The 20,371-nt window shown below is 47.1% G+C and overlaps 1 protein-coding gene and 16 non-coding genes across 17 annotated transcripts in view; 14 read left to right on the top strand and 3 right to left on the bottom strand.

Annotated features, from left to right (window-relative positions):
- LOC135821038 (spectrin beta chain-like) overlaps window positions 1-20,371 on the top strand; it is a 181,080-nt gene that overhangs the window by 92,906 nt on the left and 67,803 nt on the right. Inside the window, exons 52-55 of the mRNA XM_065334099.1 lie at window positions 1,646-1,883; window positions 4,955-5,146; window positions 5,370-5,453; window positions 6,846-6,964. Coding sequence (XP_065190171.1) covers window positions 1,646-1,883; window positions 4,955-5,146; window positions 5,370-5,453; window positions 6,846-6,964 — 633 coding nt within the window. The remainder of the gene's footprint in view (window positions 1-1,645; window positions 1,884-4,954; window positions 5,147-5,369; window positions 5,454-6,845; window positions 6,965-20,371) is intronic.
- Window positions 3,870-3,943, top strand: Trnan-guu (transfer RNA asparagine (anticodon GUU)). Its single transcript has one exon. It is a non-coding gene; the product is annotated as a tRNA-Asn (tRNA).
- On the top strand, window positions 7,792-7,863 carry Trnag-ucc (transfer RNA glycine (anticodon UCC)). Its single transcript has one exon. It is a non-coding gene; the product is annotated as a tRNA-Gly (tRNA).
- On the bottom strand, window positions 8,533-8,604 carry Trnae-uuc (transfer RNA glutamic acid (anticodon UUC)). The gene has a single exon. It is a non-coding gene; the product is annotated as a tRNA-Glu (tRNA).
- Trnal-aag (transfer RNA leucine (anticodon AAG)) lies at window positions 10,177-10,258 on the top strand. Its single transcript has one exon. It is a non-coding gene; the product is annotated as a tRNA-Leu (tRNA).
- Window positions 10,637-10,718, top strand: Trnal-uag (transfer RNA leucine (anticodon UAG)). The gene has a single exon. It is a non-coding gene; the product is annotated as a tRNA-Leu (tRNA).
- Window positions 11,934-12,005, bottom strand: Trnag-ucc (transfer RNA glycine (anticodon UCC)). The gene has a single exon. It is a non-coding gene; the product is annotated as a tRNA-Gly (tRNA).
- On the top strand, window positions 12,457-12,530 carry Trnan-guu (transfer RNA asparagine (anticodon GUU)). The gene has a single exon. It is a non-coding gene; the product is annotated as a tRNA-Asn (tRNA).
- On the bottom strand, window positions 12,591-12,662 carry Trnae-uuc (transfer RNA glutamic acid (anticodon UUC)). The gene has a single exon. It is a non-coding gene; the product is annotated as a tRNA-Glu (tRNA).
- On the top strand, window positions 15,044-15,305 carry Trnas-uga (transfer RNA serine (anticodon UGA)). The gene is made up of 2 exons: window positions 15,044-15,081; window positions 15,262-15,305. It is a non-coding gene; the product is annotated as a tRNA-Ser (tRNA).
- Window positions 15,393-15,465, top strand: Trnav-aac (transfer RNA valine (anticodon AAC)). Its single transcript has one exon. It is a non-coding gene; the product is annotated as a tRNA-Val (tRNA).
- On the top strand, window positions 16,637-16,934 carry Trnas-uga (transfer RNA serine (anticodon UGA)). Its single transcript has 2 exons — window positions 16,637-16,674; window positions 16,891-16,934. It is a non-coding gene; the product is annotated as a tRNA-Ser (tRNA).
- Trnav-aac (transfer RNA valine (anticodon AAC)) lies at window positions 17,021-17,093 on the top strand. The gene has a single exon. It is a non-coding gene; the product is annotated as a tRNA-Val (tRNA).
- Window positions 18,264-18,557, top strand: Trnas-uga (transfer RNA serine (anticodon UGA)). Its single transcript has 2 exons — window positions 18,264-18,301; window positions 18,514-18,557. It is a non-coding gene; the product is annotated as a tRNA-Ser (tRNA).
- Window positions 18,644-18,716, top strand: Trnav-aac (transfer RNA valine (anticodon AAC)). The gene has a single exon. It is a non-coding gene; the product is annotated as a tRNA-Val (tRNA).
- On the top strand, window positions 19,887-20,183 carry Trnas-uga (transfer RNA serine (anticodon UGA)). Its single transcript has 2 exons — window positions 19,887-19,924; window positions 20,140-20,183. It is a non-coding gene; the product is annotated as a tRNA-Ser (tRNA).
- Window positions 20,270-20,342, top strand: Trnav-aac (transfer RNA valine (anticodon AAC)). The gene has a single exon. It is a non-coding gene; the product is annotated as a tRNA-Val (tRNA).

Raw genomic sequence — 20,371 nt, 5'->3', positions numbered from 1 at the left:
TTTTACAAACCATCATTAGCTGTGCATCAGGGAGTCGTCAAATACTGCAACACGACCAGACTGCAGTGTGCTCCTGGACAGAGTTTTAAGAATCACATGCATGCACGAATACGATAACACACGTCTGCATAGTCAGTAAAATGTTGATGCATTAGGCATGCATTTCAATCGTACACTATTGTATGCAACTTACCCGCTTGTTGTTAGCGATGAAGTCTAGTAGCCCATGCATTCCATCAGTGGTTACTTTGATGTCTTCTAACTCTTCATACACCTGCATGGAGGCAAACCCTTTTTGGATTCGCTGCACAAGAGGAGTGCCATTCGTCGAACCACTTCTTCATTGAGAACAGGTCTTCGATTAGCTTATCGCTCTTGGAACACAGCTTCTGCTTTGAGCAGAAAAGGTTGATGATGGACCTTGCGCGTTTCAGGTACTGCTGCGTACCCAGAGTACCATTTGCCTGCTCGACCTGTAGCTGCATTTCTACACGTTCACTAAACATATCGTACGCCAAGCACGACCTCATGAGTGATAGCGATGTTAAGATGACTTGTTCTTCACACGCAACCGGGGGTAAAGTGAAGCGGGAGAACCTTGTCTCGGTCATATGCGTCTCTGGTATGACGCGGCCACAGAGCGACATCCCGTCTGTGTTTCAGCAGCCGCTTTGATGTGTCCGACTAACCACTCTTCATGAGGTTGTTGCGTAGCTTCTTTACCAGGCGTGTGAGGTCTGAGAGAAATAACAGGGACCAATTGCCATATGCATTGAGAGTCCGGCCCGCATTCTCTTTGCTGGCATGTGTAGAGATGAATTTCCTGTTTGTTGCTGCTCCATCGCAGCAACCCAGTAGCACGGTCAACCCATAATAATGTAGTTTCTCACCGCCACACCAGCACATGTCGCCAATATCGTCTGCAGTGGCGGCTGACTTTGTGAAGATATAATAACACATGGGTAGGAGAACCCAGCAAACAGTGACTTGAAATGAAACTGTAGAACATGAGTGGCAAGGTCATTACCTTGCTCTCCGTTGCCGTGAGCAACAAAGCCGATTAGCTTATCCGTTCGTTTGTCGCATATGAGACCTTCCTTTATTTTGACCTCATCAAAGTATAGGCCACCGAAGAAACTGCGGTCTGCTTGACCCTTGCCATTTTTAATGAACTCATCGTATATCTGCCTCATCTCTTCAAGATTCTGATCCTGCCAACCAGTTTTCGGTGTTGTATAGTTGCGGTAATTTAGTAAGGTCCTGCTTGAAGTATGTCACGCAGTCCTTCGTGGGTTGTGGCTGATCGAGCATGCTGCTGTAGGCACCACCTTAGGACAGCAGGGTCGCATCGCATTTGTTCCTTGTGAGTAATTAGTGCCTTTGCCGTTGTCAAATGGCAATCACGCACCTCCTTCTGAATGCGATGCCGGTGTGTGGGGATCGATTCGCCGTCTCTTTGATGTACATTTCTTTTACTGAATACCACAGGACCATCAGATGCTGCACAGCTGGGGTGGTGGCATATTGGATGGAAGTGGGGGCAGGGCGGAAGTAACTCCTGCGACCAGGGGTCTCGGATTCATCGTTACTCGTGTGTGCTCTGTGTTGTGTGTGCGTATGTCGTGTGTGGTTTGTTCATGGTTAGGCGTGACCGTTGCAAGGCAGCACTAGCCTCTCGTCGTGAACGTCTGGAGGAGGCGCATCGTCTTGCCCAGTTCCAACGTGACCTGGCAGAGTGGAAGGCCTGGATTGGCGAGAAGATGCAGACTGCGACTGATGAGAGTTACCTGGAGTTGACCAACCTCCCTGCCAAGCTGAAGAAACACGAAGCGTTCGAAGCTGAGCTCTCGGCCAACGAAACATTGCTCGACAGTGTTGGCAAGGTGAGTGAGGGGTTGGTGGGGGTGGGTGTGGGGGTGGGGGTGTGGGTGTGGCGGTGTGGGTGTGGGTTTTGTGCCAGCCTCCCTGCCCATCCGACCCGCCACACACAACAACGAAACTGAACTGAGAGTTCTACATAATTTCTTGACAAGACGGAGACGGACACACAAGAAGACCGGACACGACGAGGTAAACTGATAACTGAAGAAAAAGACTAACATTTATGGCAGCATACGAGCATGCGCGCAACAAAACACAACGTATGACAATGACGTAACCGTTACTTGGATCATGTACAAACTATACATGCAACCAAAACAAGTCAAAGCAGAACGCAAAACAAACCAAAATAAACGAAAGGACCACAACAAAAAGAGCCATGAAAAGTCTTTCTACCGATACACAACAGTGGGTGTGGGGGTGGGGGGGGGGGGGGTGTGGGGTGGGGGTGGGGGGGGGGGAGGGTGGGGAGGGGGGGGGGGAGGGTGGACACAGTGAGTTAAAGGGGGGGGGGGAGGGGGTGTAAGGTGGGTAGTGCATATGCAAGATGAGTGAGGGGGGGGGTTGTGTTATGTTGGTGATGCGCATTGGGAATGCTCAACTTTCTCAATGACCCCATCCCGTCCCAGCTTATTCAGAGCTTCCTCGTAGGATTCACCGACTGAGAAGGCAACGGGTCAAGCTTTGCAGAAGATTGGCTTGTCATCCTTTTCCCTCAGGTGTACTTTCGAAGTGGTGAATTTTCCAACAAATGACTCATCAAATGACTCATCAAATAGGTTTGGAAATTTCTCACACAGGGTTAGCCAGTTTCACATTGAAAACTGTGTGCCGTCGCTCAATCTCATTGTTGATGTAACCGAGCCAATTGAAATCAAAGCATTCAATCAAATCTCTGCCGATGATCAGCGATGGACCATTTGGTACAATTCGTAGCAAGGCACGCTTAGCAGTCGCATTTATGGACATGGGTAATTCAACCTCCCCTGGGCATTCAATCGCTTTTCCCGAGAACCCTTGCATGAGTATGGTAAGTTTAGCTAGCTGATTCATTCTACCACCCAAATTCACAAAATCGGTCTCGCTCAAAATAGATACAACAGTGTCGATTTCCATTTGCACAGGGTGGGAATCAACCACAGCTTGACATATGTACGGGGAATACGTTTCACCCTTTCCAAAGACATTATCAGAGACATAGAAAAAGGCACAATTGGGTCGTCCTCACCGGGTTCATGGGTATCCGTTCCAATGCGGTTACATGAACGTTTCTTCAGCCGGCAGGCTCGCTCAAGATGTCCCACCTTCTTACAATGTCGGCACGTTGCGGATTTATGCTTGCACTTGTCAGCCAGGTGATCACCAGATTCACAGCGGAAACACTTCAAATTCGATGATGTGCATGGCTGTTGCGACTTGGGCTTCGAGCGCTGGTGTACCTTGTATACAGACTCTGATTGACCTGTTGACGGTTTACCCGAAGAGAGTTGTGAGGTCTCCTTCGCCGTCATCTCCCCCAGCGCAGCTAGTTCCTGCAGATCGGCAAATTTACTGTTGTCCTTTGCAGTCGTGAGAAGTTTCGGAGACAGTCTCACTGTCCGTCTGGTTACATGAACGAAACTTGAAGGCTGCTGCAGTCCTGCTCAGCTTCGGATGGAAATGCTCTGTGAGTGCCTTCACTATGTCCATATACGACACGTCAGAAATATTTGAAGGCAACACTCTCTCAGTCTTTCAATCTTTCAGGGTGCTGTAAATTTTCCTGCTCAGGAAAGATACTGGGAAAGCTCTCTTCTTCTTCTTCTTCTTCTTGCTAGCTTCCCTCTTCTGGGCACTGTTAGCTGACTCCGCAACCTGACCAATGTCATTTGCAATGAAGAAAAATTCCAGTTGTTCCACATACCATAGCAATGTTCCGGTGTATGCGGATTTGCCTGTTGTGAGAATCGCCTATAAGGTTCCCACTCTTGCTGCCTTTGCTTGTAGCAGTCTCCGTGGCGCAATCGGTTAGCGCGTTCGGCTGTTAACCGAAAGGTTGGTGGTTCAAGCCCACCCGGGGACGGCCTTTGCTTTTTGCATTCTTTTCCAAAAATTCCCTCAAAGAAGAAGAAAAAAGTAAGCAGTTCCCACACCGGGAATTGGCTGTTCTTGACTAATCTGCTGCATCCGCTGCTGTTGTAGTTTCAACGTTTTCATTTCGTGAATGACGCTTGACTCCATCTGTATCAGTCCTCTATACAGCACTTCCTCCTTTGTTTTGGTCGTTATTCAGTAATGTGTCTAAGTTTTTCAACAACCTTCGGGCAGTCTCTCTACTCACCATTCTGAGGTCTTTCGGGTCCTCCATGATTGTTCCAGAAGCCAGAAGTCTAGATGAAAACCAGAAATCCTAACCACTAGACCATATGGGAATTGGATATTGTGACAGTGCGCTGCTGTTTGGGTGTTGACAACAGCGACGAGAACAAGTGTCAGGTGTGCTACCTAGGGCTCCGGTTGTTATGCTATCTTTTGTTGAGTATGTGGGGACATCCGAGATCATGCAGCAGAAGAACATGTCTCCCATGCCTGGGACAAATAGTGCAGACTTTACCAATGTGGAGTGCTGTTCCATAGCGCGGACAGAAAGGCGACATGTATGACGATGCTGATGATGATGGTGACGATGGCAGAACAAGCTGTATTGTGGTTGTAAGACTTGCAACGATCTCTCCTCCTCTTTTCCTCCATGCGCTCACAGCCGACGCATGGCTACCCTCAGTAGCCATTAGACACACAGAGTAATAATTGGAAACATTGAAAGGGTTACGAGTACTTAAAGTATTGTCACTTATAATATTCATGTCGTAAAACTTACGAAGTAGTGGTTGCGACTGTTGTGGTTGTGGTTGCAAAGTGTCAAGTAAAGTCGGCGGAATAGCGCGAGCGCCAGTGTGGGGAGCAAACCCTGTCGTAAAACTTCTCCCTTTTTTATGTTTTGTATGTGTGTTTCGTTTCTGTAGTAGTTTTTTCGCACTTCTGTTATAACACTGTTGTTTTCGTGTTGTGATCTATGCGTATATTATGCCGATAGGCGGGTGAAGCTCTGATCTCTGCTGGTCATTACGCTACCGCTGAGGTGGAGACATCACTTGATGGGCTGTTTGCTGAGTGGGAGAAGCTGAAAACAGCCACCGCACAGCGTGGCAGACTTCTTGCTGAGGCACAGGATCTAGTCCAGTTCAAGCGTCAGGCGGACATCATCATGCTCTGGATGAAGGAGAAGGTAGGACGGTGTTCTTGTGTATGCAATGGGTGGTGGTGGTGGTGGTGGTGGTGGTGGTGGTGGTGGTGGTGGTGGTGGTGGTGGTGTGTGTGTGTGGGGGGGGGGGGGGGGCGTGCGTGCGTGCGTGTGTGTTTGTGCATACCTGTGCGCTGTGTGTGTCAATACACATCTACAAAACGTAACAGTGCATGTTTGTCCTGCATTTGTTTTGTGCGTTGCGTAGGAGCTTGTGGTGACATCTGACGAGACGGGAGATGACCTGGAGCATTGTGCTGATCTACAGAAAAGATTTGATGACTTTGAGAAGGTAAGTTGGTTGCATGTAATCAAGCCTAGCGTCGGAAAACACACCTTAAAGGGGAAGTTAAGGCAAAAATAAAAATTTCACCAGTTGTAGTCTTCGGGGTGCTGAGTCGAATGGTCGTGGTCCGAGGAAGCTGAGACGCTCCCTTCCTACTTGAATCCCAATCGAACTCGCGTACTTCCACCGAAACTGGGTGACTGCGCCCTACTAGATGGGGATTTGTATGCAAAATGTCACTAAAAGCGCCATTTCGTTCTTATAAAAGCACGGATGACCGCGATTGGCCCATATGTTGTAGTCTTTTGGACGCTGAGTCGACTGGTTTTGGTCCGAAAAGGCTGCGATGCGGCGTTCCTCCTTTATTCCCAATCGAACATGGTTGAAGAAGCGGTCACGTGCTCCTGCGTACACCAGTCACCTGGTCACCGTGCCTGCAAGGTACAACTTACTAGCCTGTTTGACCTTTTTTGGGTGCAGTCCTGTCACTCGAGTTGAACTCGAGTTGAACCTTGGTGTGAAAGTTGTCACCTGCTGGCGTGGTGACCAGGTGATTTGGGCACGCAGGACCACGTGACCGCTTCTTCAACCATGTTCGATTGGGAATAAAGGAGGAACGCTGCATCGCAGCCTTTTCGGACCAAAACCAGTCGACGCAGCGTCCAAAAGACTACAACATATGGGCCAATCGCGGTCATCCGTGCTTTTATAAGAACGAAATGGCGCTTTTAGTGACATTTTGCATACAAATCCCCATCTAGTAGGGCGCAGTCACCCAGTTTTGGTGGAAGTGCGCGAGTTCGATTGGGATTCAAGTAGGAAGGGAGCGTCTCAGCTTCCTCGGACCACGACCATTCGACTCAGCACTCCGAAGACTACAACTGGTGAAATTTTAATTTTTGCCTTAACTTCCCCTTTAATGTCATGTGCGACATGCCACACCTCCGACGACCTGTGGCCATGGTACACGATTCACAATCTGTTTTTTGGTTTCTGCGGCATCTGGCAGTGCATAGTGCATGCACGTCCACTACTCCTTTATTGAGCGCTGTGCGCACGCGTGTGCGCGTGCTTGTGTGTGTGTGTGTGTGTGTGTGTGTGTGTGTGTGTGTGTGTGTGTGTGTGTGTGTGTGTGTGTGTGTGTGTGTGTGTGTGTGTGTGTGTGTGTTTGTATATATTTTCCTTCCATCTGCGAGCCTACCCATCCTCCATCCGTCCGTCTTTCTGTCTTCGTGCCGTTCTATCTTCTGTGTGGTTGTTTTCGTGTACGTGTGCGTGTACGTGTGTGTGTGTGTGTGTGTGTGTGTGTGTGTTCGTGTGTGTGTGTGTGTGTGTGTGGGTGTGTGTATGCGGTGTGTGTGTGTGCGTGTTCGTGCTTGTATGCGTGCATGTGTGTAGGAACTGGTCGCCGACCGAGCCCGTGTGGACGATGTCAGCGCCCTTGCCGATACTCTCCTCGACCAGAACCACTCTAGCTCCGCTGATATTGAAGAGCTACGCCAGAAGGTCCTGGAAGGGTGAGTTAACTCATGTTACTCTTACGCACTCTTACCTCGTTTGTCCAGGCGGTCTGGGAATGCACACTGCCCGTACTACTCTGAGTCACATCCGTTTCAATGGGGAAAGTCCAGAGGTATGGCACATTATATCACAATTTCCACGGAATTTTGTTACTACTAAAAGCCATGTGGTGCACGCTATGGGAACATGCAGCAGCCCATGGTGGTGGGGGCCAGGCGCTCCGTCCACCAACTGGTCTCGACATCGTCACGCTCTGGAGTGTGAGAGAGCCGTACACGTGATGTTTTTCTTTACGTTACGGAAACGCGGCGCAACGAATCACGCAAACTCTCTTTGCGTTCCCGTAACGTAAAGAAATCCTGTTCTGCTCTACGTTACGGGAACGCGGCGCAAAGAATCACGCAAACTCTCTTTGCGTTCCCGTAACGTAAAGAAATCCTGTTCTGCTCGACGTTACAGGAACGCGGCGCAAAGAATCACGCAAACTCTCTTTGCGTTCCCGTAACGTAAAGAAATCCTGTTCTGCTCTACGTTTCACGTAGAAAAGTCACGTGGAATATGTACTGGGAATTTCCCCTTCCATATTTGGCAGATTTCTGCCTGATTTGAACGATGCCCAACAGAACCGTACGCATTTTCTTTTCGTGTGCTACAACGTAGAGAATCTCATCTACACGTCTACATCTACATCTAGAAACCTATACCTCAAACGTGTGAAGCCGTAGACTCTAACTCAGATACCTGTTCTCTACGTCAGAGAATCTTGTGTCACTTCTGTTGTCACTGAGAAGTACTATCTGTTTGGCATGATGGATATGTGCAGGCGTTGCTGGTGTAATGGTTAGCATAGTTGCCTTCCAAGCAGTTGATCCGGGTTCGATTCCCGGGCGACGCACGTATTTTTTTAGATTGGTTCTAGCTTTAAAATACTGTAAATCAACAAGATATTTGGCGCATACCGTATATTTTCGGCTATTTTCGGCTGTGTTTGGCCTGCGCCCTCATGGCCTTAAATCCGTTATGGCTGAAATATTTGTTTGTAATGTACGTGCAGTAGGTCGTACTGTATAATAGGTACAACGTTTCGTTTGGAATTAACTTTCGCTATATTCGTTAGGGGGCACGAAATAACTAAAGTTTGTTCCAAAGTAAAGTTTTTTTCTGAACGTTCGGGGTGACTGACCTCGACCAAAAACAAAATTTAATACACAACGAACCTGCTGGTGGAGTGATCCAACGAAAGATTTCGTGAATGAAAATTTGTACGTATACAGACAGCACCAGTGCAGACGGAAAGTTCAATGCAGCTGAAAAGTGTTTTAGCCCTCAGACCCAGACGTTTCTATGCTCTGAAAATCTGTAGGTGCACAGTGTACAAACGGCAAACGACACATGTTAGTCAGCTTCGTAAAACATGTGGTTTTAAAAACATGCTTGCGGTTGACTTGTGAACCAGCTAAAGTGCACGGTAGCCTAACTGGTCTCCATGGAGCGGGGACGACCTTTGCTTTTTGGATTCTTTTCGAAATGGTGTGCATAAAAAAGAAGAAAAAAAGGTAAGCTGTTCCCACACCGGGAATTGAACCCGGGCCGTCTGGGTGAAAACCAGAAATCCTAACCACTAGACCATATGGGATGGGAGCAATTCTATACGTCATATGACAGTATCTCTTTGTAGATGTGCAAGGTGAATATGCTTGCAGGTGTAGGGAGGAATAGACGTGCAGGTGGTTTAGCAAGGTGTCTGTGGTTGTTTGTGTGTGTGTGTTGGGGGGGGGGGGGGGGGGGGGTAGCACGAGGCATAGCAGGAGGCATAGCAGGGGGCATAGAAAGTGCGTAGCAGGAGGCATAACAGGAGGCACAGCAGAGGGGGGGGCATACGGCAGGCCATCCGACTTGCCAGCCTTTGATCAAGGCAAGGTTTCTCACGTTCTATCGAAGCAGAAACCAGTGGAGAAGAAAGTTGATCTCATTCAAAAAGTGCTTTTTGATCACACTCGTGGCATTTTGCTGGGATTCGGCGTTCCTTTTCACGGTACGCCTTTTAATTTCACGCTAAGACAAACTGTGCTCGTCTCCAGCACTCACCGTGACATTGCTCGTGTCATGGCCGTGCGTTGGCGGGTTTGTGACTTGGCTTAGATCAGTCTAGTGGCTCTCCAGGTAGACGACCAATATAGTCGCCATCCAAGTTAGCTAGCTCACACAGAACGACAGGTTTCTAATTCCACTTGAACAGTGTTTATTCAACCATTGCAATGCTAGATCGAAGATCAAGCGTGAAGAGTCAAAAGACCCAAAGCAGGAGAGAGTTGGAGGAGTAGTGAGCTCCCCGAGAGTCGAGAATCGAGAGAGTAGTGAGCTCCCCGGATCGAGAATCGAGAGAGTAGTGAGCTCCCCGGATCGAGGATGAATGTTAGCAAAACAGCTCCTTATAATTATATGCTACATTATGTGATCGAAAGTATACAGCGGCAAGAATGCGTATTATTATTACAAACAGTGGTGCAATATGTGCAATCAGCCAAACTAGAATATAGTACAAAGATCAATCAATACGGGGAGCTCGCTCACCCAAATGTGAATATCAGTGATCTCCAAATGCTGGCATGATCTTGGTCCGCGATCCGGTGGCTGGGATGCATTGCAGCAGTACAGGCGGGAAGCGTAGCTGCGTCCTTCGGTTCACCCAATATGGGCAAACATAGCAGCAGACGGCAATGCCGTGTTCCCTCCAACGGGCCTGGGGTCTAGAGTATGCGAAGTACTGTCGACCCTTTGCGTCTTACGACACGAGAAGAGGCGCCACTCTTGCTCAACTAACAAGGGTATCAGCTCCCTTGCAGGACTAAGCGTGGCCCCCTCAAGCTCAACAGGGTAGTGAGTACAATGCTGACGACTTGTACTGAAGGTGTTACCGACGTACGGCAACACTTTGCGACTCTAGGCCACGAGTTGTAAGCCATGGTTGCTCAACTAACGAAAGTGCCAAATCATTCGCAGGACTAATCATGGTTCTTACAGAACTCTAGAATATTTCGGAGCCCAGCTTTTGGCTGCTGAACTCAATGCATGGTCGCTTTCACGACGAGTCTGATCTGGGTCATGACACTCTTGTTATGCCTGTGCGAGCGAATGAGGCAAGATGACTGTGAACATGATGCTCAGATCTCATCATGTTACGCACATTGTGTTTGGTAGCGTGTGAGGTAGCGTGGCCGAGTGGTCTAAGGCGCTGGATTAAGGCTCCAGTCTCTCCGGAGGCGTGGGTTCGAATCCCACCGCTGCCAACCAACTTTTTAATTCTTTTTATCCCTAGTGCAGTGGGTGGGTTATCACGTTTGCCACACACGTGAAGTCCCGGTTCGATCTCGTGTGGAACCAGTTTCTCACTTTTTGGCAATGCTTTTCCTTTGCCGTAAAGTATCGCTTGTCCCCCCCCCCCCCCTCGCCTTGTTGTCTCTTCGCAGCCGATCAAGGCGGTCAAATGCAGTGTAGTGTACATAAGTGCAAGAGATCAGACTTGCGGTGCTGTTGAATTCCTGGTTTCGTGGCCGTTGCATCACGCATCTCATCGTAAAAATACTTCTATGGATCCCCCTTTAGTAGAGCTAGTGGGAGTGTTTCACATGTTTTCATTCTCATTTGTTGTTGTGGATAGAGTGTAGGGTAGCGTGGCCGAGTGGTCTAAGGCGCTGGATTTAGGCTCCAGTCTCTCCGGAGGCGTGGGTTCGAATCCCACCGCTGCCAACCAACTTTTTTTATTTTCTGACGAGACTTTGAGTATAAATGAAGCAAGTCAGTTTTCATCATGTAGAGGTTATCATATTCGCCTAGCAACAAGAGTCCCGTGTTTGATCCCAGGTGAAAATAGCTACCGTATTATCGCTCTTTACAAGCCCAGTCTCTTGTAGAAGCGCAGTCTCTATTATAAGCGCAATCCAAGAGGGCTTCCAAGATACACAAGCGCAGTCTCTAATATATGCGCAGGGCTTATATTGGAGAACTGTATGGATCATGTCCATGCATGTTTGACGTCACACAGTATCACATAAACACATGCTGTGGTAAAAGTCTGTGATCCCAGAGATCGAAAGTACAGATTCAGTGTACCAGGAAGCACAAAACTGCAGTCCCGGTACCTGCTGGGAAACGTTGTGCTGCTGATATAATGGAAAATAATTGGCAGTGTACATGTAGCAGGTGGTTGAAAATTATAAGCCCAGTCTCTAGTAGAAGCCCAGTCTCTAATATAAGCCCGGGGTCTGAACTGGTTGAAAATATATAAGCGCTGGGCTTTTAATGGAGATAATACGGTAGTGAACTTTTTGTTGTCAGTTATGGGGTGTTCCTGGCCATTCTTATGGCCGTACTGAAGTGATCGAATGTGAAATCTACCATTCCATTGTGGCACTTTATGCACCTCCGATCGAACAGTACATCACCTCTTTTCCTTTTCCACCTGGACTCCTCCTTGGTTTCCCTTTTCTCTCTAGCTCTTCTCTTGTACCTTCTTGCAGCTATTATTCACTGAACTCGGTGGGGCTTTGAATAAAACAAGTCGAAGTACCTGCTAGAGTGTGCAACGTTTTTCGCCATCTCTTTCCAGTCCCTTCAACCGCAGGGTTTTAGACAATCCACAGTGTTGACGTGCAATAGGATTATGGCACTTGTCATGTTAACGTTGAGGGAGTGGGTTGTTGCAGGTAGCTGGATTGGCCACAGAGGAAGGGATGTTCTGCCGCAAAGAAAACTATTACCTCTCACCGTTCGAGCTGGTGTTTAAAAAATGTATTAGAAATATACTAGATAATTTAATTGGCACTTGCATGACTGACGACCGCCATCCACAGCACATGACAAGCATGCTGAACCCCCTGCTCGATACACAGCCCACCGGGAACTCAGAAGCTTTGTATTTTCGTAAAAAAAAAAGCGATGTTATCAAACAGTTGAAAAAAGCTGTGCGTCGCCCGGGAATCGAACCCGGATCAACTGCTTGGAAGGCAACTATGCTAACCATTACACCAGCAACGCCTGCACACAATAATTCAGCAAACCCGACTATATTTAGGAGTTGCATTACGAAGATAACGTGCTTTTACTGTATTCGAAACGCACTGCAGCCAGACCTCGCTTATCTTGAGGCTCCATTGCAAGGAGAGGTGCCATAGTGTCTTGTACACGTGTTTTAAAGCCTATCTCGTATAGAAGCCTGTTTTGAATACAAGCCTGATTTTCAAGATACACTGTCGGCACATAAGCCTGGTTTTAGTGTTGACACACATAGAAATACCTGTCTTGTATAGAAGCCTGTTTCATGTAGAAGCCTGCAAGTCCCCCCCCCCCCCCGAAAAAGTCATATCAGCCGCGACTTTTGCACATGACTTTACGGTATCTTGTGAGCGTAGGTGTGTGCATTCTGCTGCCCTGACTACATGCTTATAGTTGGCTTGTGAACGGGCTGGAGCAGGGTGTTTTCTGACCCGTCTCCGTGGCGCAATCGGTTAGCGCGTTCGGCTGTTAACCGAAAGGTTGGTGGTTCAAGCCCACCCGGGGACGACCTTAGTTTTTGCATTCTTTTACAAAAATTTCGTCAAAGAAGAAGAAAAAAGTAAGCAGTTCCCACACCGGGAATTGAACCCGGGCCGTCTGGGTGAAAACCAGAAATCCTAACCACTAGACCATATGGGAGATGGCTGGGAGTATCACAGTTGTCTATTGCATTGATGACAGCAGCAGGAAATCTTAAATCCGAAAGAACTCAAGATTAAGCCAATGTGCCTGCAATTTTTTTCCAAGTCCAGTCTTGTAGCTTTAATAGTTAGTACTAGTACGAGTCGTACCTTGATCACAGAGTCCCCTAGCTTTTCATGTTTAGTTTTTAGAATTTCAGCATTTCCAAGATATCCCACAAATCAGCTCGGTACTGTAAATCAACAAATTTTGGCCGGTGAGAAACATTGGCCGATCTTGAAAAGAAACTTTTGGCGGTCATTAAACTTTGGCCGATTAGGGTTTTCAAAAAAGAAATCGATCAGTAGTTGGTGCCCTCACATGCATCCATGCATCATTTGCTAGTATGACAAACTTTGGCCGGCGATTTACTTTGGCCGGTTGGTACCCAGCGGCGAAATCAGCGAAATTAAATCGCCAGCGAAAATTAGTTGATTTACAGTATACAGTAAAACCTGGTTTAAGCGACCACCCCACGGTGCAAGGAAAAGCGGTCGTTAAAGACAGGTGGTCTTTAGAACCTGGTCCCACAGTGTGTGTGTGTAGAACTGTCCGTGCATGGAAAAACGGTCGTTAAGCGCAGATGGTGGCTAAAACGAGAGCTCGCTTAAACCAGCTTTTACTGTATATGTATGGATTTGGTATGCGAAGATGACTGCTCTCCATGCGGTTTCGTGCACGGTCAAATGGGTTAGTAGCCTACGGTGACTTAGTACACCTGGAGAACACCGTGTTCTGGAACAGGGCCGTGCCTGATGTTCATGTGGGATACGTAACACTGTGCACAGAGAGGTGCTAGTCGAAGTTAGCATGAATTTAAATGGGCTAGCGTCTACAAACTGTCTGATGATTGGTTCCGAGCCATGAAACTCCGAGTCACAAGTTCTCACAACGGAATTTGCCAAGGTTTTCATCGTGTGCCTTTGTATAAACTGTCTTGTAATGTCGTGAGCTTTAGCTTCAGCTGGAATGTCTTTAGATTAGCTGTAATGTATCCAGCCAGGAGCGTAACTGGTCCCCCTTTTAGGGGGGGGGGGGGGGGGGGGTGCACGGCCGCATATGTGTAGGATGGCTGGTGCATGTCATTCATGGTCATTATGTGCATGCTGAACCTAGGTGGAAGTTTTTAGGGGGTGCACGCGCCCCCCGTGCTCCCCCGTGCCCCCCCCCCCCCCCCCCCCCGTAGTGTTGTTAGTAGTGGAGCAATGGCTGTATCATCTAGACAAGCATGTGCCTAGTGTAAAAACAACTTGCAGCTCTAGTGAGTCAAGTACAGTGTGTGGTTTGGAGAGCGGCGTGCACTCTTCACTCTAGTAGTATGTGTGTTGTTGTCTGGGTGGGTCCTGTGAAGTGTCTGTCTGTGTAGTCGGCACTGGGTGGGTCCTGTGAAGTGTCTGTCTGTGTAGTCGGCACTGGGTGTATCCTTGTGGAGTGTCTGTTTGTGTGTTCGGCACTGGGTGGGTCCTGTGAAGTGTCTGTCTGTGTTTGCGGCACTGGGTAGGTCCTGGGAAGTGTCTGTCTGTGTGTGCGGCACTGGGTGGGTCCTGTGAAGTGTCGGTCTGCGTGTGTGTGTGTTTGTGTGTATGTGTGTGTGTGTGTGTGTGTGTGTGTGTGTGTGTGTGTGTGTGTGTGTGTGTGTGTGTGTGTGTGCCAGCTAGTTTGGCTGGTGGGTACACTTATGCCAGATAGTGTTGGGTCTGTTGCCAACGGGCTCGAATGCTTGAAGGTGTATTGTTGTACCTACCACCTTTGTTGGTTTCAGGGTTCATATACTTTCTATTTGAAGTATACATACCTGTTAACCATGGGCTGCTCCTGGCTAGATTAACTCTTGTGTAATCAATGGTGCTAGTGAAGCTTATATCAGATCCACTCTGATTTAGCCACCCACACTAGTAGCAAGTATAACCTTCACTGGGGGCAGGGGTAACTGCAGTTGGATCCCGGGACGGATACCCTGATGCCGTCAATCCTTTTTCTGCACCTTGTCCTCACCCACTTACTGAGGTGTGGTGAGCCCATAAGTGGGATCATTTCAAGTCCACCGAGGGGTCTAGGTGTTGTTAAAAAAATATTAAACACCCTGGGGAAATGTGCTGGAAAGGCTGCTTGGCAACAGTCTCATGCAATGTTGGGGTCGACTCAGTCGAGATCCATAATAGTATTATTGTCCAAGGTGTCTGTACAAAGATCCCTGCTAACATTAGTAACCCTGTGCTGCCAGGCACAGGACAGAGAACGGTTCACAGCCATGCCTGCTGCTGTCATGATAACTAAGCAAGCCTCTGCTAGAGGAGCACAGCTAGACAGACAGCTAGACAGACTAGGTGGAAGTGTGAGGTAGCGTGGCCGAGTGGTCTAAGGCGCTGGATCTGAAGTCATGTGCTGTTATGTGCTGTCATGTGCTGTCATGTGACGTCTCTCTTTCTACTGTGTGTACACTGTGTGTGTCAACCTGCATGTGAACCAAAAAAAAGAAAGAAAAAAAGAAACGAATGCACAATCAACCATTAGTCCTTCTACTCTCTGATGTCAACCCATTGTGTTGTTGTTGTATATCCAGTCTCTTCGGAGGCGTGGGTTCGAATCCCACCGCTACCGACCAACTTTTTTTTCTCTTTGTTTTCAATGTGGAGGTCGGTGGTGACAGTGAACATAGTGATGTATGGGAGGAGAGGAAGCAAGCCAGTTTCCATAGTGTAGCGGTTATCACGTTCGCCTAACACGCGAAAGGTCCCCGGTTCAATCCCGGGTGGAAACAACCAATGTTTTTTGTTTATTGGTTTGGTGAAGGCCACAGTCCCGGTCATTAGAGAGGTTTCGATGTACAATTTTCCCTGCCAAAGTCCGTAGAGGCGCCACTGGATTTTTATATACATTGTTTTGGATAAGCGAAATGTTCTGGAGAACGTAAATTATGTTTTTGCCGTCATTGCCTAGGTTACGATCGCAAACACATCATATTCCCGCACTATGCCTTTTTATTTTGAAAATTAATTATTACTTCCGCACTCGATGACGCAAAATCTCCATACGGAACATGGTTCGTATGGAAGCCAGTCCACACGGATTCTCTGTGCCGAAACATCATATGAACCACGCCTATAGATAATCCGAAACGCCCATCCGGATTTTGGCACGGAAAATCGTACTCCGAAACCTCTCTACTACCGGTATTAGAATTTGAGAGCCTACACACAGAGTCCAGTCATAAAGATGATTTTCTGGCTTTTGTAGAATAGAGAAAAATATGACTATTATGCTCAATGCGTTGTCATCAGTAGACGTTCTACCAACAGCCACAAAGAGACAAATAGTGTTTAAAATGACGTGTATTTTATTCCATAACGAACGTTTTCTTGTGACAACCTTCAGTTGAAATTATCTCCATTTTACGAATTTTGTCTCGTCATCCACTATCTTGCTTTTGGCCATAAGTTGGTCAAAGTTTTTTTCTTCAAGATTATTATTATTTAAACAGGGGAATCCCCGCAGGCTCTTTCCTGGCTTCTTCACCGAGAGGTCTAGCTAGGTGTTGTTAGAAAACATATAAACACCCTGGGAAATGTGCTGGAAAGGCTGCTTGCCAACAGTCACCCTGGCAGTTGTTTGATCAGGAAGTTATTCTCAGTAAGCATGAGACGGCTTGGCGACTGTCATCCTGGGTATTGTCTTACCCTGGGAGATGTGCTGTGAGAGCGAGCCTGCTTGGCAACAGTGTCATGCAATGTTGGAGTCGACTCAGTCGAGATACATAATAGTATTATTGTCCAAGGTGTCTGTACAAAGATCCCTGCTAGTAACCCTGTGCTGCCAGGCACAGGACAGAGAACGGTTCACAGCCATGCCTGCTGCTGTCATGATAACTAAGCAAGCCTCTGCTAGAGGAGCACAGCTAGACAGACAGCTAGACAGACTAGGTGGAAGTGTGAGGTAGCGTGGCCGAGTGGTCTAAGGCGCTGGATCTGAAGTCATGTGCTGTTATGTGCTGTCATGTGCTGTCATGTGACGTCTCTCTTTCTACTGTGTGTACACTGTGTGTGTCAACCTGCATGTGAACCAAAAAAAAAGAAAGAAAAAAAGAAACGAATGCACAATCAACCATTAGTCCTTCTACTCTCTGATGTCAACCCATTGTGTTGTTCTTTGAATAATATGTTGTTTAATATACTCTGATATGTTGTATATCCAGTCTCTTCGGAGGCGTGGGTTCGAATCCCACCGCTACCGATCAACTTTTTTTCTCTTTGTTTTCAATGTGGAGGTCGGTGGTGACAGTGAACATAGTGATGTATGGGAGGAGAGGAAGCAAGCCAGTTTCCATAGTGTAGCGGTTATCACGTTCGCCTAACACGCGAAAGGTCCCCGGTTCGATCCCGTGTGGGAACAACCAATGTTTTTTGTTTATTGGTTTGGTGAAGGGCACAGTCCCGGTCATTAGAGAGGTTTCGGAGTACAATTTTCCCTGCCAAAGTCTGTAGAGGCGCCACTGGATTTTTATATACGTTGATTTGGAGTAGCAAAATGTTCCGGAGAACGTAAATTATGTTTTTGCCGTCATTGGCTAGGGTACGATTGCAAACACATCATATTCCCGCACTTTGCCTTTTTATTTTGAAAAATAATTATTACTTCCGCACTCGATGACGCAAAATCTCCATACGGAACATGGTTCGTATGGAAGCCAGTCCACACGCATTCTCCGGGCCGAAACATCATATGAACCACGCCTATAGATAATCCGAAACGCCCATCCGGATTTTGGCACGGAAAATCGTACCCCGAAACCTCTCTACTACCAGTATTAAAATTTGAGAGCCTACACACAGAGTCCAGTCATAAAAGATGATTTTCTGGCTTTTGTAGAATAGAGATAAAATATGACTATTATGCTGAATGCGTTGTCATCAGTAGACGTTCTACCAACAGCCATAAAGAGACAAATAGGGTTGAAAAGGACGTGTATTTTATTCCATAAGGAACGTTTTCTTGTGACAATCTTCAGTTGAAATTATCTCTATTTTACGAATTTTGTCTCGTCGTCCACTATCTTGGTTTTGGCCATAAGTTGGTCAAAGTTTTTTTCTTCAAGATTTTATTATTTAAACAGGGCAGTCCCCGCAGGCTCTTTCCTGGCTTCTTCACCGAGAGGTCTAGGTGTTGTTTAAAAAAAATATTAAACACCCTGGGAAATGTGCTGGAAAGGCTGCTTGCCAACAGTCACCCTGGCAGTTGTTTGATCAGGAAGTTATTCTCAGTAAGCATGAGACGGCTTGGCGACTGTCATCCTGGGTATTGTCTTACCCTGGAAGATGTGCTGTGAGAGCGAGCCTGCTTGGCAACAGTCTCATGCAATGTTGGAGTCGACTCAGTCGAGATCCATAATAGTATTATTGTCCAAGGTGTCTGTACAAAGATCCCTGCTAGTAACCCTGTGCTGCCAGGCACAGGACAGAGAACGGTTCACAGCCATGCCTGCTGCTGTCATGGTAACTAAGCAAGCCTCTGCTAGAGGAGCACAGCTAGACAGACAGCTAGACAGACTAGGTGGAAGTGTGAGGTAGCGTGGCCGAGTGGTCTAAGGCGCTGGATCTGAAGTCATGTGCTGTTATGTGCTGTCATGTGCTGTCATGTGACGTCTCTCTTTCTACTGTGTGTACACTGTGTGTGTCAACCTGCATGTGAACCAAAAAAAGAAAAAAAAAGAAACTCCTCCACAATCAACCATTAGTCCTTCTACTCTCTGATGTCAACCCATTGTGTTGTTCTTTGAAAAATATGTTATTTAATATACTCTGATATGTTGTATATCCAGTCTCTTCGGAGGCGTGGGTTCGAATCCCACCGCTACCGACCAACTTTTTTTCTCTTTGTTTTCAATGTGGAGGTCGGTGGTGACAGTGAACATAGTGATGTATGAGAGGAGAGGAAGCAAGCCAGTTTCCATAGTGTAGCGGTTATCATGTTCGCCTAACACGCGAAAGGTCCCCGGTTCGATCCCGGGTGGAAACAACCAATGTTTTTTGTTTATTGGTTTGGTGAAGGGCACAGTCCCGGTCATTAGAGAGGTTTCGGAGTACAATTTTCCCTGCCAAAGTCTGTAGAGGCGCCACTGGATTTTTATATACGTTGTTTTGGAGTAGCAAAATGTTCTGGAGAACGTAAATTATGTTTTTGCCGTCATTGGCTAGGGTACGATTGCAAACACATCATATTCCCGCACTATGCCTTTTTATTTTGAAAAATAATTATTACTTCCGCACTCGATGACGCAAAATCTCCATACGGAACATGGTTCGTATGGAAGCCAGTCCACACGCATTCTCCGGGCCGAAACATCATATGAACCACGCCTATAGATAATCCGAAACGCCCATCCGGATTTTGGCACGGAAAATCGTACCCCGAAACCTCTCTACTACCAGTATTAAAATTTGAGAGCCTACACACAGAGTCCAGTCATAAAAGATGATTTTCTGGCTTTTGTAGAATAGAGATAAAATATGACTATTATGCTGAATGCGTTGTCATCAGTAGACGTTCTACCAACAGCCATAAAGAGACAAATAGGGTTGAAAAGGACGTGTATTTTATTCCATAAGGAACGTTTTCTTGTGACAATCTTCAGTTGAAATTATCTCTATTTTACGAATTTTGTCTCGTCGTCCACTATCTTGGTTTTAGCCATAAGTTGGTCAAAGTTTTTTTCTTCAAGATTTTATTATTTAAACAGGGCAGTCCCCGCAGGCTCTTTCCTGGCTTCTTCACCGAGAGGTCTAGGTGTTGTTAAAAAAAAATATTAAACACCCTGGGAAATGTGCTGGAAAGGCTGCTTGCCAACAGTCACCCTGGCAGTTGTTTGATCAGGAAGTTATTCTCAGTAAGCATGAGACGGCTTGGCGACTGTCATCCTAGGTATTGTCTTACCCTGGAAGATGTGCTGTGAGAGCGAGCCTGCTTGGCAACAGTCTCATGCAATGTTGGAGTCGACTCAGTCGAGATCCATAATAGTATTATTGTCCAAGGTGTCTGTACAAAGATCCCTGCTAGTAACCCTGTGCTGCCAGGCACAGGACAGAGAAGCGTTCACAGCCATGCCTGCTGCTGTCATGGTAACTAAGCAAGCCTCTGCTAGAGGAGCACAGCTAGACAGACAGCTAGACAGACTAGGTGGAAGTGTGAGGTAGCGTGGCCGAGTGGTCTAAGGCGCTGGATCTGAAGTCATGTGCTATTATGTGCTGTCATGTGCTGTCATGTGACGTCTCTCTTTCTACTGTGTGTACACTGTGTGTGTCAACCTGCATGGGAACCAAAAAAAAGAAAGAAAAAAAGAAACCCCTCCACAATCAACCATTAGTCCTTCTACTCTCTGATGTCAACCCATTGTGTTGTTCTTTGAAAAATATGTTGTTTAATATACTCTGATATGTTGTATATCCAGTCTCTTCGGAGGCGTGGGTTCGAATCCCACCGCTACCGACCAACTTTTTTTCTCTTTGTTTTCAATGTGGAGGTCGGTGGTGACAGTGAACATAGTGATGTATGAGAGGAGAGGAAGCAAGCCAGTTTCCATAGTGTAGCGGTTATCACGTTCGCCTAACACGCGAAAGGTCCCCGGTTCGATCCCGGGTGGAAACAACCAATGTTTTTTGTTTATTGGTTTGGTG

The sequence above is a fragment of the Sycon ciliatum genome, chromosome 7 (genome assembly GCF_964019385.1).
Source record: "Sycon ciliatum chromosome 7, ocSycCili1.1, whole genome shotgun sequence".
Classification (NCBI taxonomy): domain Eukaryota; kingdom Metazoa; phylum Porifera; class Calcarea; order Leucosolenida; family Sycettidae; genus Sycon; species Sycon ciliatum.
Note: the sequence above shows the minus strand (reverse complement) of the source record. Positions and strands in the feature narration are given on the sequence as shown.